Raw genomic sequence first — 15,739 nt, 5'->3', positions numbered from 1 at the left:
TAGTTTACACACATAAACACTGATAGTATCTTACTGTGAAATGCTAACAGCTCTATAGAGCAGCACTTTCCAACTATTTTGTGCCTTGAGACCAGTACAACTGATATTCACGTGCATAGCAGAACTTCCATAAGGAATTCTTTTTATGATCACTGAAACCCAGCCTTTCTTGCCCTTCAAAAAGACATGTTGGTATTTAGTTAATGACAGTGATTTTATCATAATCATACACAGAATTCTACTTGTATTTATTAAGTAAATTATTAACTCTGGTGACTTATTAGTACTGAATCATTTTGTGCATATTCTTTTAATGTCACATTAAAAACATGAAAGAAAAAATAATCTATATCATCTTGAAGTACACATTTTCTAGTAACTTTTTTTTTTTTTTTAATTTTGTGAGATGGGGTCTCACTCTGTCACTCAGGTTGGAGTGCAGTGGTGCAACGCTGGCTCACTGCATCGTCTACCTTTCAGGCTCAAGTGATCTTCCCACCTCAGCTTCCCAAGTAGCTGGGACCACAGGCATGCCACCAGGCCTGGTTAATTGTTTTTAAGGTTTTGCCATGTTGCCCTGGCTGGTTCTAGTAACTTTTAACCACATTTAAAATAATCATTTTGTGAAAAGAAACTCTAATTAGAAGAAATATTTTTGTACAGTTAATCTCATCTAAAAGCTAACATTTAATGGTATCTGAGTTCAGTGACTTTGCCTGCAAGACGTAAAACAGATTGACATTAATCTCATCAATTGTTTTTTAGATTTATTTGAATTAAGTATATGACTAAAAGAGTTCACATTAATTCCTTTAAAAAAAATTTTTTTACTGGTTTTTCCCTTCAAGATACCTGTTCTTTTCAGAGTGTTCATATTTTTTTATACCTGAGAGACATCAAGAAGTTCCTGAGTATTAGTTTTATCACTAATTTGAGATTCATGCAAAAGCTACTTACGTTCAGTAATTTTTCTGAATTCTCACTATAGTGAACATAATGAAAAAATCAACTCAATGTACTCTTTTCCCAATATGAAGGGTCCAACAAATACAATTGCTAGGACGAGATATGAAGGGACCTGCTCATGATAAGCTTTGGAACCAGTTAGAAGCTGAAATACATTTGCATCGTCACAAAACTGTGATCAGAGCCTGCAGAGGACGTAATGACTTGAAACGACCAATGCAAGCACCACCAGGGCATGTATGTTTGCTTTGCTGCTGCTTCCCACTCAGCCTCTTCTTTCTTTCTTTAATCACAATTGCTTTCCATTCTTTCCTTTATTCTAGTACTGTTTGAAACCTTTATTTAAAAAGTAAAAATGGGATTCAACTTATTCAAAGTAGGTAATGTTTCAACACCCATAGAAATTTTAGTAGTTCTTCACAGACTTACTAATGCTCTGAGAGTGGTATTTTTGCAGACAGTGAGCCATTGTTAGCAAATGCATATTGCTAGTATGTTGGATCATATTTCCAGTTTTTCCTGGATCATGATTGGGCATGCTTAAATTTGTTTTAATCTTAGCTGAGAGTGTGTGGTCATTTTGATAATTCAGCAAATATTTTGGGGTAGTTTTTTAAGGGAACTTTTCGTAACTGAATCCAAATGTAGATGCTGAACTAACGTTTACACCTGTTTGGTCTTGGATTAAGATGGAATTTGAGATCTGTAGCCAGTTGTCTGCTTCTATAGCCACCATTGTATAAAAGCTTCTATCTGGATAAATCTTTGTTGAATTTTATTATAACAGCTGCTTGATAATATAGACCTTAATATATGAAAGCGTGTCTCCCAAGGGTTCACATAGCTTAGTACCAGATAATGTATGGCGTTAAATAGTAAAATAGTTTGTTGCTTCTGCAAAGATTTTTATAAGAAGAATCGATATGCACATAGAGTTGGTGGAAGAGAAGTGGGGATAACAATAAGCACTTATGCCATTGTTTTCTCTAGGACACTGGTGGTCCCCATTAACTTCTAGGTCCAGTAGATTTGGCAAATGGAGTAACACGGTTAGGAGGAAGACAAAGTAGTTTGTATCAGATGTGTCTGAGTGATAAAAGCATGCTTGTGAAATTAGCTAAATATGAGGTTGGGTTTTAGGTAGTGGCTGGATTATAGAAATTATTTTATACTAAATAGAGGAATTTTAACTTTAACCTGATAATCATGGAAGTTTTAAATAAAATGGCAGATTTCATAAAATTTACATTTTTTAATAGTTATTTTGGTATAGTGAAGAGGACCAAGTTGGAGTCAAGGACATAGAAAGATACTATGGTCATCTAAGGAGAAAGTGATGAGGACAGGAGAAGTGGCATTTGAGAAGAAGGACAGATTTGATAGGATTATAATCAGAAGGGCTTGATTGGTGACTAACTGCTTTTGGTTAAATAGTGAAAAAGAAGAATCTGGACTTTTAGTTTGAGCAACTGAGTGAGATCTGGCCTTCAATGATAAGGGAAATAGAAGAAAAGGTAGGATTTGGGGAAAAGAGGATGAGATCAGTTTTAGACAAGTAGTGTTTGAGGTGACAATGGGATGTCCAAGATACATCCAATTGGATATATGACTCTGGATTTCAGGAGAGAAATCTGCTTTGAAGAAATATTAGGGAAACTGTCCATCTATTATACTTGAAATCTTGGAACTGACTTCATCAGTTCCAAGGATAGAAACTTACGGAGTGGGAGAAGGAAAAGGATCACTGAAGGAAGGAGCCTGGGATAGAGCTGTCAGATACAGGACATCTAGGAAAGTAGTGTAATAAAAACCAGCGGAAAGAGTGGGTTTCAAGGAGGGGTTGGTGAACAGTATCAACTTTCTGCAAGTTTGAAGTAGGGTAGTGACAAAGTGTTCATTGTGTGTAACAATATTGATTACTAGTGAGCACAGAAAAGAAAATTCCAGTTGTGCATGTAGGGGCAAAACTCTAATTATGGAGCTCAGAGGACTGAATCTGAGTGGCAAGGAAGTAGATATGATGAGGATGAACTTCATGTGGAGGTTAAGGAAAGGGAGAGGATGATAGTTGCTAAGGAAGATAGTGAAGGTTTGAAAGGTTTTTTTGTTTTGTTTTGCGTTTGCACATGATCAGTATTTTAAAACTGGAAAAGGCTTGTAATTCATTTATCTGCTGAGTAGGAAAACAGCTTAGTAGAGACAGAAAGAGTAAGGGTACCAGAGAAAGAATTATTAGTGGATCAAGGCCCTTTATTTAAGAGGTAGACTCCAGAGCACCAAGGAATGTATAAGTAATTTGGTCCAATTGGAAATTTGTTTTTCAACTCTACGACTCAGCTAAAATCAATGTATACCTTAAAGACATCCAGTGAAGATAGACAGTCACTTTTATTTTTTGAGGATATTTGTTCCTCAATTAATTCCTGGAAATAATTTCTTTTATAATGTTCTACAATTTAAAAATAAATGTATCAATATTTTAAATATTATTGGCAAAAATGTGAGAATGTCATCTATACATTTTGCATCAATAGAATAGCTATTTTCATTTTTCCATTTTATCTGTTACTTTCTTAACCATATACTGTTTATCCATTCCAGGAAGTTAATACAGATTTGTAAAAGCAAGTTATATAGTATGAGTTTACTCTATTTGGTATGCTATTTAAATGATACTAATTTTTCTTCTTTTTTCCTCCCAATTAGGATCAAGATTCCCTAAAGAAAAGCCAAGGTGTTGGTCCAATTAGAAAAGTTCTCCTCCTTAAGGAAGATCACGAAGGCCTTGGCATTTCAATTACAGTAAGAAGTAGTGCTTCCGGTCTCCTTTTCTACAGTTATCTAGTATAATCATATTCCTTTGTTGGACATCACTGGGGAACAGAATATTCTGGATATATTTTTTAAATAACTAAAATGTATCCCCATGGGGATAAATGTTTGCTTTTGTGTAAACATTTTTTTAAGAAATAAATCTTCCTAGCAGCTATTAAGTATACCTTTAGTAAGCATAGTTTAACATTTTTATTATGACTCACTTAATAGTTCTGTGCCATATAGTGTGATGCCTCTAGGAGCCCTTGGGAATAGATATGGTTGTTTTCGTCTAGGTTAAATGGCTTCAGATTGTGTTGTTCTCTCTCCAAGTATGTATATCTTTCTCTTGTCTCATTTATTAGCTGTCAGATTTCACTGGCTCTGGGGTCCATATATTATATATTCTTTTTTTAAATTCAATGCCTTTAGGAGTCATTTTGTTGTAGTCTCAGTGCTTTAATGAACAAGGTGACTTTAATTTTCATTTGGTAATACTTAGGCACTGAGCAAGTTCATTTGTTTTTTTAGTATTGCTTGATGTAGAAATGTTTCTTATAATAAAAAGCTCATCTAATCTGTATTTCTTGAATACTTACCTTTTTTAATGTGCTGCCTTCAAAGAGTATACATTTTAGCAGTACAAATAAGACACACACACACACACACCCCCCCCCCCACACACACACAACGATACAAGCTAGAGAGTGATAGGTACCAAATACTGCACTTTTTTCAATTCTACATTGCATATATTTTCATATTTTAACTTCTCTGAAATTGTGGCACCTAAAATAATTGGTCTTGTCATTTGTAGTGATTTAGACTTGATAAAATGGAATGGTGCTATGGAGTACTAACACATAAGTTTTTTTTTTTTTTTTAATTTAAGAATTTAGCCAATTTACTGTTCAATACTCTTTGATAATTTTTACCATTACTTAAGTAGCAAATGAAATTTTACCCAGCATTTATAGAGACAGCATAGGTGCTTAATGAAAGATATTTTTAAGAAAATATTTTATCTCTAGATTAATCGGTAACTCTACTTTACAAAGAATAATTTACTGCCCTTTGTTGTTGTTGTTAGGGTGGGAAAGAACATGGTGTTCCAATCCTTATCTCTGAGATCCATCCGGGTCAACCTGCTGATAGATGTGGAGGGCTGCACGTTGGGGATGCTATTTTGGCAGTCAATGGAGTTAACCTAAGGGACACAAAGCATAAAGAAGCTGTAACCATTCTTTCTCAGCAGGTAAATTCCCTTCATATAATTAGAACTGTATCTTTCAATTGGTTATGAACCTATTGAACACTGCATACTTCCCTACAGAGTTTCTAAAGTAGTAAAGTGTTTATACATAGATCTTGTTTCCTTTGATTTAATGCTTTTGTAGATGACACTCAGTCAAATGTACTGAAAGTGGACCATTCCATTTTGTTTACTTCATAACTTTGAGCAAGTTACTTAAGTCCTCTGTCCCTCAGTGTCCTCACCTGTGTGGAAGGGATTAAAAGAAAGCTGTGAGGATTAAGTATGTTAATACATATAAAGTACTCAGAACAGGACCTGAGACTGAAAAAATAACATCCTTAATGCCTAAAACACTATATGTAAGGTATTACAGAAAAGACAGTGCTAGAAGCAGATTGATTTTAGTCATAGAATATTAAAATTGAAATCACACATAGAAACTATCTAGCCCAAAACTCTTAAAATGAGTAAACTAAAGTTCTTAGAGATGAAAGGATTTACTCAAAGTTGCCGAGCAAATAAATTAGAGAATTGAGATTCATATTCAGGAGTCATATTTGTCATACAGTTGTACTTAAAATGTTGTTTTATTTTGTTTATTTCTTTCAAGAATAGAGTTGAGGGAATTAGAGGCATTGGTAGTACATTGAGATGTTTCTTGGATTATCAGTGTGGTATGCGTCTGTAGAATTGAATCTCAGAGTCGAAAGTGAATATAGTTCATTGGTTCAATTCTATATGATGCATAAATCTTTGCAACATCACTACTTCAATAATTATATTAAAGGGAAGACTGGCTGATATCAAACAGTCCGTTCCATTGTTATACAGTACTGATTTTTAGAAAGCTTTTTCTCATATTAAGCCTGAAATCTGTGTCTCCATGACAGCTACTCACAGATCTAATTCTGTCATTTAAAACTTTGCTGAAGACCACTGCATCATCTGTCTCTTTCTGCAAAATGGCATTTTTAAAGCATTATCTGACAAGAGAGATCTAAGAATGCTATGCTGTTCTCTTAAGTGAGTGTTTTATCAACCCATCTTGACTGTCATCCAGTAGTAAAAGAGTGGGATAACTGGTGAAGGAGCTACCAATGGGCAGTCATAAGTTTTAAGAAAATGCTAACTAAGCACATATTAAAATTCTGATGTATAACCTTAAACTGCTTGGAAAGAAGAGCACCAATGAGTCTAACTTAGTGAGTAGCAATCAAAAATGGCATGTTTTCTTTTGAGCAAAGGCAAACCATAATTTTCACAGTTGCCAACACCACACTTATATGTAGTGGTTGGAGTCTCTTATTAAATGACAATTATAACTTGGAATTTTTTTTTTCTTTTTTTTTTTTTTGAGCCAGGGTCTCACTCTGTCACCCAGGCTGGAGTGCAGTGGCACAATCACAGATCACTGCAGCCTCAATCTCCCAGGCTCAAACAGATCCTCCAACCTCAGCCCCCCAAGTAGCTAAGACTACAGGTGCACACCACCATGGCCAACTAATTTTTTTTTTTTTTTGTAGAGATGGGTTTTGCCATGTTGCCCAGGCTGGTCTCGAATTCCTGAGCTCAAGCAATCCACCTGCCTCAGCCTCCCAAAGTGCTGGGATTACAGGTGTAAGTCACCGTGCCTGGCATGATCTGTAACTTTTTACTTGAATGTGTCATTGTTAAAGAATGGCACTACAACTATTACACAGTTAATCTAGCATAATATAAAGATCAAGGACTTCAGAGTCAAACTTTTATTTTTCTTTATTCTTGTTCATTATGTAGGGAAAGTTATCTCCTTTCTCCAGGACTCATTCAGGTTTCTCGTTCATGTTAAAAGACACTATAGTAGGATTATTCTGCGGATTGAAGGCTATAATTTATAGTAAACATATATAGTAATTACTATTAGTATGAGACAGAATACTTTGATTAACAGTATGTCTGCGTCTGGTACTCAGTGTAAGTTCTTACTCAAGACCTATTGAATAAGAAACAAAAAATCATTTTGTAGGAGTTTCTTGAATTAGTTAAGGAAAGGTTTGTATGATGTCCTTATGGCAGTGTACAAAATCATTTTGTAGGGGTTTCTTGAATTAGTTAAGGAAAGGTTTGTATGATGTCCTTATGGCAGTGTACAAAATCATTTTGTAGGGGTTTCTTGAATTAGTTAAGGAAAGGTTTGTATGATATCCTTATTTAATATCTGACTATTTAGATGTATTTGCTGAATTGCTGTGTGCAGTACAAAATAGCAAATAATTTTGAATACTTGTTCCAAAATTCTATAAATTTAATAATTAAGCATCCTTTCAAATTTTAGATCTATTAGCAAAAAGATTATGGTCAGTAGAAAGAGCTACTATAATGTTTAAAGGAACTATAGAGAGAATTCATGAGGCTGATCTAGACATGATGGCCTCACTACCTGTTTAGATTCTAGAACTTTATTATTTGTTTTCTGGAAAGGAGCTATCTCTTAGATCTCTCCACCCTTACTAAGCCTTCCCACAAAGAATTTGGAAATCCTTTTAAAATTACAATTACAATAACTTGACTTTCTCATTTTCATTTCATTTAGAGAGGAGAGATTGAATTTGAAGTAGTTTATGTGGCTCCTGAAGTAGATTCTGATGATGAAAACGTAGAGTATGAAGATGAGAGTGGACATCGTTACCGTTTGTACCTTGATGAGTTAGAAGGAGGTGGTAACCCTGGTGCTAGTTGCAAAGACACAAGTGGGGAAATCAAAGTATTACAAGGTAAAAATCACTCTAAAAATTATTATTAACATATTCATTATTATTAAACTATTATTAAATGTTTAAATGTTGAAAAATGTGAAGGCCTCAGAATTTCTTCAGTAAAACTGTTTTAACTGTGAGGAAATCAAAGGAATGAAGCGCTTTCCCTTGTTTATTGTTTTATTGTACATTATGCGAACAGTTTATTTACCACATATGTTCTTCTATATTCATCTTGGACTGTTAAGACAAGTACATTACCAGTTACTCTACTGCAAGTGATCCTTGAAAAATAAATAAAATTTTTTCTAGACTCTGAAACAAATACCAATATACTATTTTGAGTAGATCTATCTTGTAGACTACATTGTCTCTCTGTCTTGATGCAAATTCCTCTCTCATAATACAATGAATTTTAAGCTAATTATGAATAAGTATGAAGTATACTGTCATCTTATGATTGCTATTAGAATCAACTTATATTATCTTGGGGATGTTTGGTTTAGTTCCTTTGCTATCATTTACACATATTATAAGGAAAAACTCTAGCACTTCCTTTTACATAGAGTAGTGGTCCTCAAATTGTGATCTGTGCATCTCTGAGGGTCTCTGAGATATTTTAGCAGAGTTCATGAGGTCAAAGCATTTCGTAATAATACTAAGACATCATTTGTCTTTTTTTGCTGTGTTGATATTTGCATTGATGGTATTGGGTTGGTGCAAAAGCAATTGGGGTAAAACTGCCTTAGCACTAATCAAGGCAGTGTTGCTAATACTAGTAACTGTACTAGTAATCTTTGTTTTCTTCCTTGGCATCCATTCATAGTAAAAGAAGGAGAAGAAGATACCAATTTTGCTTAAAAATACCTTTGATGAAATGGCAATAACAGTTAATTTTTAAATATTGACCTTTGAGTACATGTCTTTTTAATATTCTTTGTGATGAGATGGGAAGTATGCATAAATACTTATTCTGCATACTGAACAAAGATGCTGTTCTCAAGGGAAAGTACATAAGTGACTGAACTAGCCATTATTCTTCATGGAAGACAATTTTTACTTGAAAGAATCACTTGAAAAGTATGACTTTTCGGACTATTTGGAAGCCATTTTCTTAAAAATGAACAAAGTCCATCATTTCAAGAAAGACAACTGATAATATTTGTTGCCAATGATAAAATGTGAGCTCTCAAGTAAAAGTTAGAACTTTGTGAGACATGCACTGATCACCATGAGCTTGACAGCTTCCTAACACTTAGGAGCTTTTCGGATGAGATTGATGATGATATTAATGAATGTGATTTTTTTGGTACAGTAAAGTGAAGTGTGTCAACTTTTGGAATTGCTACATAACTTCATGGTCCAATATTTTCAAATCACCAGTAAATGATATTATAAAATTCTGCATGGGCAAAAGATCAATTCAGAATGCAAGATAGGCAAATGGATTTTAATATAACAGTGTGAAAAGTTCACTGATAAGGTTTCAAATTTGTATAATTGTCAAATTTTGTATAATATCAGAGAGTAATACTGACAGTTATCTGAAAAGGCTATTAAAATACTCTTCCATTTCGCAACTACATATCTGTGTGAGGTTGAACTTTCTTCATATATTTGTAACAGATTGAATGGAAGTGGATGTATGAGAATACAGCTATCATCTATAAAGCCATTGAAGAGATTTGTAAAATTGTAAAATAATGCTACTCTTCTAACTAGATTTTTTTTTGTTTGGAACATAGAGTTATTTGTCATTAGACAAAGGTTATTTATATTAACATTCTGGATTATTGTAATTTTTAACAAATAAATGAATTTTTTTTAGATTTTTCAGTTTTACTTACTAATATGGGAAACATCAGTGACTATAATCCACATAAACAGAAGCTTCTTGGAGTCCTCAATGCTTAGTATAAAGACCTCCTGAGACAAAAATGTTGAACTCCTGGCATGGAGTTTTATGGTGAACTGATAAACTGTTACACTTCTGATAAAATTGTGTGTTGTAAACTGTCTGCACAAAGATAGCAGTAGCAGTTATTGTTTTCACTGTGCATCTTGAACAAAACTATTGTGGCAATATGTCAAAGACTTATACTGTTGGGCTGCTCTCCAGATGGTTTCATTGTGTTTCACCCTTTTTGTTGTTTTCTGTCAGGATTAGAAGACTTGTCTCTTCCTTTTTTTGTAACTGAGGCTAAAGGCTTCTCTGTCACTTATGCAAATTGCAGAAACTTAAAATGTGACTCAGATACCTAAAAATTTGTGTGTATGTATCACGTTTAACTGACTTACTTAAAAACTGTATCTATTGGTTATTGTTTCACACATGTCTATACTTTATAGCTCAGTAAATAGGTGATATAGTCAACACTCATTTATTTATAAGCCTATTATGTATTTTATAGATGACCAGAATTAATTTTAAATCTTAGCTAGACATCATCTTGCCAACAAATTACATTTTAAGCAATTGACTAGTATATGCCTTAATTAAGTGAAGTTAATGTAATATGAAGGTAACAATGTAAAATAAAAATATAATTCACAGTTCAGTAGATATTTATATAAGTAGAATTGACTGAATTTTACAATTATATGTATTATTCTAAGTCTTATAGACAACTTGATAGGGGCCAGGAATGGTGGCTCATGCCTGTAACCCTCGTACTTTGGGAGGCCAAGGCAGGAGGATCGCTTGAGGCCAGGAGTTACCAACCTGGGCAACATAGTGAACCCTGTCTCTTCAAAACATTTTTTAAAATATAGCTGGACATGGTGGCACATGCTTGTAGCCCCAGCTACTCAGGAAGCTGAGGTGGGAGGATTGCTTGAGCCCAGGAGGTCAAGGCAGCTCTGCAATCCAGCCTGGGCAATAGAGTGAGACCCTGTCTCAAAAAAGAAAAAAAGGAAAAGAAAACTTGATTAGGAAACTTAATACAATTTTTAGATAAGCCCAATATAGTATTTTTAAATCTGTACAGTATCTGATACCTGCCATAAGGGAGAAGAAGGAAGAATTCCTGTTAGGAATTGCTGATATGATTAATATAAGGCATTATTTTTGCCTCAGATTACTACTGTTAATTACAGTGGGCATTCCTTTGTTTTTCATGCAATGAAATTATACAACTAACTTTTTTTTTTTAATTGAGACTGAATCCTTAGGAATAACCCTTTGATTTTCAAGAACTACCGAATAACTGTATGAAGGGGTGGTTTGTTTTTTAAAACCTCAAGTTGGAATTTTTATGAGGTCACTGTGTAATTTGAAGGATTGTATGAAATGGTTATGATATAAATTCCTTTTAAGGATTGGTAAATAGAATGAATTATTTTTTTATTTTTATTTTTTAAATTTCACTCTGTCGTCCAGGCTGGAGTGCAGTGGTGCGATCTCAGCTCACTGCAACCTCCACTTCCTGGCTTCAAGTGATTCTCCCACCTCAGTCTCCCAGATAGCTGGGATTACAGGCATGTGCCACCATACCCGGCTAATTTTTGTATTTTTAGTAGAGACGAGGTTTCACCACATTGGCCAGGCTGGTCTCAACCCCTAACCTCAGGTTATCCACCCACCTTGGCCTCTCAAATTGCTGGGATTACAGGCATGAGCCACCACACCTGGCCAAAACTAACTTTTTAAACCAGAAAGTATCTGCTTTTTTTTTCTCCTTTCTTTCAGGATTTAATAAGAAGGCAGTAACTGACACACATGAAAATGGAGACCTGGGCACTGCAAGTGAAACTCTGCTAGATGACAGTGCTTCAAAATTAGACGATCTGCACACTCTGTATCATAAAAAATCTTATTAAATTGACCATGTCTCCAGACAAGATTGTTAATCAGACTGTTCTGAATTTGGGGCACTGGGGAAGATGGTGACAAAGACTACAAAATCAGAGGAGGCTGTTTGTTGCCTAAATGAAAGGCGGGTACCTCAGGGCTTCATGTGAACAATTCTAAATGCATAAAACACACTGTTTTCTGTGGTAGACCATGATTAGCTATTGCATGTAAAGCAATTTTGATTTTCTTGAACATGTAAGCACCAAAGCATGTGTTCCCAAAGGGGTATTACTGGGCTGTTAAGTACCAAATGAAACCCTACTGTTTTATTTGGTTTGTTTTCCCTTTAGAAGGAGGACAGTGCTAACTGCAATTTTATAAGAAATACCCTTACAGAGAGTAAGTGAATTCATATTTTATATTCTAGAATGTTAACCGTGGTGTTTCAGAAGACAGAGCTTGACTCAATGAATTGTAGAAATATAGGCTTGACTTAATTTTTGAAACTGAAAGAAAGGCTTTAGACTTCAAAAAAATTTATTGTGCATCCTGAAATCAAAACCAATTATTAATGATCATTTATTGTAATGAGTTTGCATTTCAGCTTTATTCAATGCAGTACGAAATAGTTTTCTTTAAGCAGTCCTTTATCAATCAATGCTGCACTAGAAATAGATTCTCAAAAGTTACTAAACATTTTACTTTTTTTGGTTTTTAAAAGAAATGCAGATGAGTGTAAAACATCTGTTCTCAATTATGTTGATCTGTGTGCACGGTACTGGAGCGTTTACCCATTCATGTTAAGGCTCAAATGCTTGTTTTCTGGGATCCACAAAAGACAGTTTTATACATTTTGAGTTGTTCATAAAGTTTGTCTTGTGATAGTCCTGGCACTTAAAGATAAATGTTTCTGGTAGTAAAAGTTCAGATTTATTACTGTGTCACGAAACACAGTATATTCAAATCAAATGGCAGTTTTCTTTCTAAGTAAATGATTTCCAATCATCTAAAAGGTGTGCAAGAAGAGATAAAGACATTTTGATACAGTAATTGTTTTGGTTGGGTTTTCATGTCAGTTTATGTTTGACTAAAACTCTCTTCACATGCAGGTTTATAAATTTGTTAGGTCTCTTGTCCTATGATTAAACATGGAGTGCTTCCTCTCTGATTTAATATTTTGCAGGTCATTGTAACCTGCTAGGCAAAGTCAAAACATTGCATTAAAGAGGTGATAGTTTTGCTAATATCACTGTTTTAAAGGATATACAGTTAAGGGAATATTAAGTGGGAGAAAGCCTATAAGGCTTTTAGAATATTATCAGTATCTTCATTTCTGGTATTCAGATGTTATGTGATAAAACACATTTTTTTTTGTCTTTCCCAGATACACTATATATTTGTTCAAGGGTAAATCTATAAAATATATATACTTTATTTTGTGGTTTTGCTATTTATAAATTTAATGTTTTAACTGTTGCTCTTTTATGGTTTGTTTTGGGTGGTGGTGTTCATCTGTATATCACCATGTTAATTTGTAATAGAAGTGCACTTCATAGTATATATTGTTACTGATATTAAAATACTTTATAGCATTTGCCTCTGAGCAAAAGCTAGTATTTAATTGTACAAATGAATAAGCAAGTTACATGTTATTGTTTGCTCTTGAAAGGGTAGGCCTCTTAAAAGGAAAAAATACAACTTGTTTTTTCCTTATCCCCTATGCCAAACACATACCTTCCATGCATGACATGAGATCTGCAAACTGAATTTTAGCCACTGTATTTATTTAGTCAAAAAAATTGTCCATTGTAGCAGACCTGAAAACCTTTTTGCTGTGACATGGAACCATGTTATTCTTATCTTCTAAAAACACAGCCTGGGATGGAACAACCATGGCATTTTTTTCAGAGAACATCCTTTATCTGCTATGACTGAATCCTTAGGAAATAACCCTTTGATTTTCAAGAACTACCGAATAAGTGTATGAAGAGGTTGTTTGTTTTTAAAACCTCAAGTTGGAATTTTTATGAGGTCACTGTGTAATTTGAAGGATTGTATGAGATGGTTATGATATAAATTCCTTTTAAGGACTGATAAATAGAATGAAAAGTTTCCAGGTAGTTTAAAACTCCACAGGTCAGTTTCCTTTTCATTCCTGCTTCACTGTGGTTTGTAAGCCTACGGGAGAGCACCATTGCTCAGATGCTGCTGTGAGCTTCCTGTCAGGTGTTAGAAAGTAACTAGTTAAAAGATCATTTTAGAATATATGGTTTTTGGGGATGAACTAAGAATTAGTTATTAGTTCCAAAGGACTGAGAACCAATTTTAATATTTTCACATTTATAGGAAAGAAATTCATATGTCCCTGAAACTTCTAAGACAAAACCAAACAAGGAGGGAACTGTTGCAAAGCCATTTCATCGAGAAAGGGACAGAAGGAGAAATACACACATGTATACACAAACAGAATGGTTGAGAAAACGTTTTAATAGAATGTGAGGGTTGTATGTATGTGTGTATATATTTACACTTAACCTCTAAAATTCTCTTCTACAGTACCTCAGTTATGAATATAATGGAAAAGCAGCATTTTGGCAGTGAGACTATTGTTAAAATAAATTTGAGAAAAATGAAAATTTTGTGAGTCTTGATAATTACAAGTCAACAGCTTTCGAAAGTTAGCACAACTTGTCTGTGGTGCTGTTTTTTTTTCCCCACCACAGTGGACTTATTCTGTTTTCATGTTTAGAAACAAAAAGGTTTCATGTGATTCATGTGTAAGATGCACAGTATTTGACATCCTAATTATGTAATCCCTATTCCATCTATCCAGTCTTACACTTACAGTTGGCCTCAAATCTATTGCATTTATGATAATGTATTATATCTAGTTGAGTTTAATATTTTTTTATTAGCTTGTAAATAAAGATGGCATCTTCTACATTAAAATGATATTGATCTCATTTTTTAAAATAAACATTTTGTTTCCTCGACATTAAATATTTTGGCTTATTATTTATTTATAGTAGCTTCTATTATTTGTACCAACATGTCATAAAGTCTGTGCAAAGGACTTGGCTTAATTTTGTGTTATAATATTGTGTTATAAATATTGAGGAAAACATTGATAAAAGTTAGAAAATCCTGTTTTTAAGATACTATTTAAAAGGATATTCTTCCATTTTGACATCTAAGTATATATAATTTAGAAGTTCCTAAGTTATATGTCAAATAATTTTTGGAAAATACTTGTAAATGAATTACTTGAGTTATAAACATTTAGAAATGTTATGAATATTAGAAATACATTTTTGTCACTGACTAATCTTGATTCAGTGCTAATACATATATGCTTTCTGTGTGTTGATTTAAGCTCCCAGTTCACCAAGTGATTTGAAAAGATGCCTTTTCCCCAGAATATAACCCCATAGGATATTGGTCAATTTATGAATTTTTTGGTCAGTTTATGAAATTTTAAAGAGAACTTGCATTTTCATTGTTAATCAGTGTTTTATTTTAGGTGGTTTTATAACTGTAATGTTAAAAAAAAAAAAACAACTTTAAAAGTATTGCAAATTACCGTGCGCTGTTGGTGCTGAATATTTGTTTAATAGTGAACCTTTTTCAGGTGTGTTTTGAGAGTTATAACCACCATGGCGGCAGCCATGAGAATGCATCTGTCAGTTCTCGTGCAGGAGGGAGCGTAGCTTACTGAAAGCCCAGCTACTGTGGTCTGAAATTCATCCCTGTGTACATGGTGAGGCTATGCTTCTCCACGCTGCTGCCAGTCAATGACTGATTATGACAGGGATATTATATGATGACTCCTCAACTTTAGCTGAGCACTCCATGATGGTCTTGCCAAACTCCCTTAGGATTACATTGTAGTCCAAGTTGCTGTCACCCAACCTTCCTTCCTCCTTTCGTTCACCTTGGGTCTTACCTCCATTGTGGTCTCATTGCTTTCCAGCCTCCCATCAACCCCAGCTCCCTACCTATTTTTCCTCACTGGCATTGCCCTTAATAAATCTGTTGCACAGCAGATCCCTTTTTGGTGTTGGCGTCTGCTTCTTAGCCTAGACTAACACAAGTGACCATGAGTGAGATTTGAGGAAACAGGTAATAAGATGGGCATTAGGAATCCACACAAAGGGCAAAGACAATGATATCTAGTTG

General features: G+C 34.2%; 1 protein-coding gene across 2 annotated transcripts in view; it reads left to right on the top strand.

The window, feature by feature from the left end:
- The window catches only part of GOPC (golgi associated PDZ and coiled-coil motif containing), a 41,272-nt gene extending 26,760 nt beyond the window's left edge, over positions 1 to 14,512 (top strand). For both annotated transcript variants that reach the window (XM_015137530.3, XM_015137529.3), the window contains 5 exons: positions 1,038 to 1,203; positions 3,673 to 3,768; positions 4,871 to 5,035; positions 7,608 to 7,788; positions 11,459 to 14,512. In XM_015137530.3, the coding sequence (XP_014993016.2) occupies positions 1,038 to 1,203; positions 3,673 to 3,768; positions 4,871 to 5,035; positions 7,608 to 7,788; positions 11,459 to 11,589 (739 nt within the window). In that variant the 3' untranslated portion in view covers positions 11,590 to 14,512. The remainder of the gene's footprint in view (positions 1 to 1,037; positions 1,204 to 3,672; positions 3,769 to 4,870; positions 5,036 to 7,607; positions 7,789 to 11,458) is intronic.
- The last annotated feature ends 1,227 nt before the right edge of the window (positions 14,513 to 15,739 follow it).

The sequence above is a fragment of the Macaca mulatta genome, chromosome 4 (assembly GCF_049350105.2).
Source record: "Macaca mulatta isolate MMU2019108-1 chromosome 4, T2T-MMU8v2.0, whole genome shotgun sequence".
Classification (NCBI taxonomy): domain Eukaryota; kingdom Metazoa; phylum Chordata; class Mammalia; order Primates; family Cercopithecidae; genus Macaca; species Macaca mulatta.
Note: the sequence above shows the minus strand (reverse complement) of the source record. Positions and strands in the feature narration are given on the sequence as shown.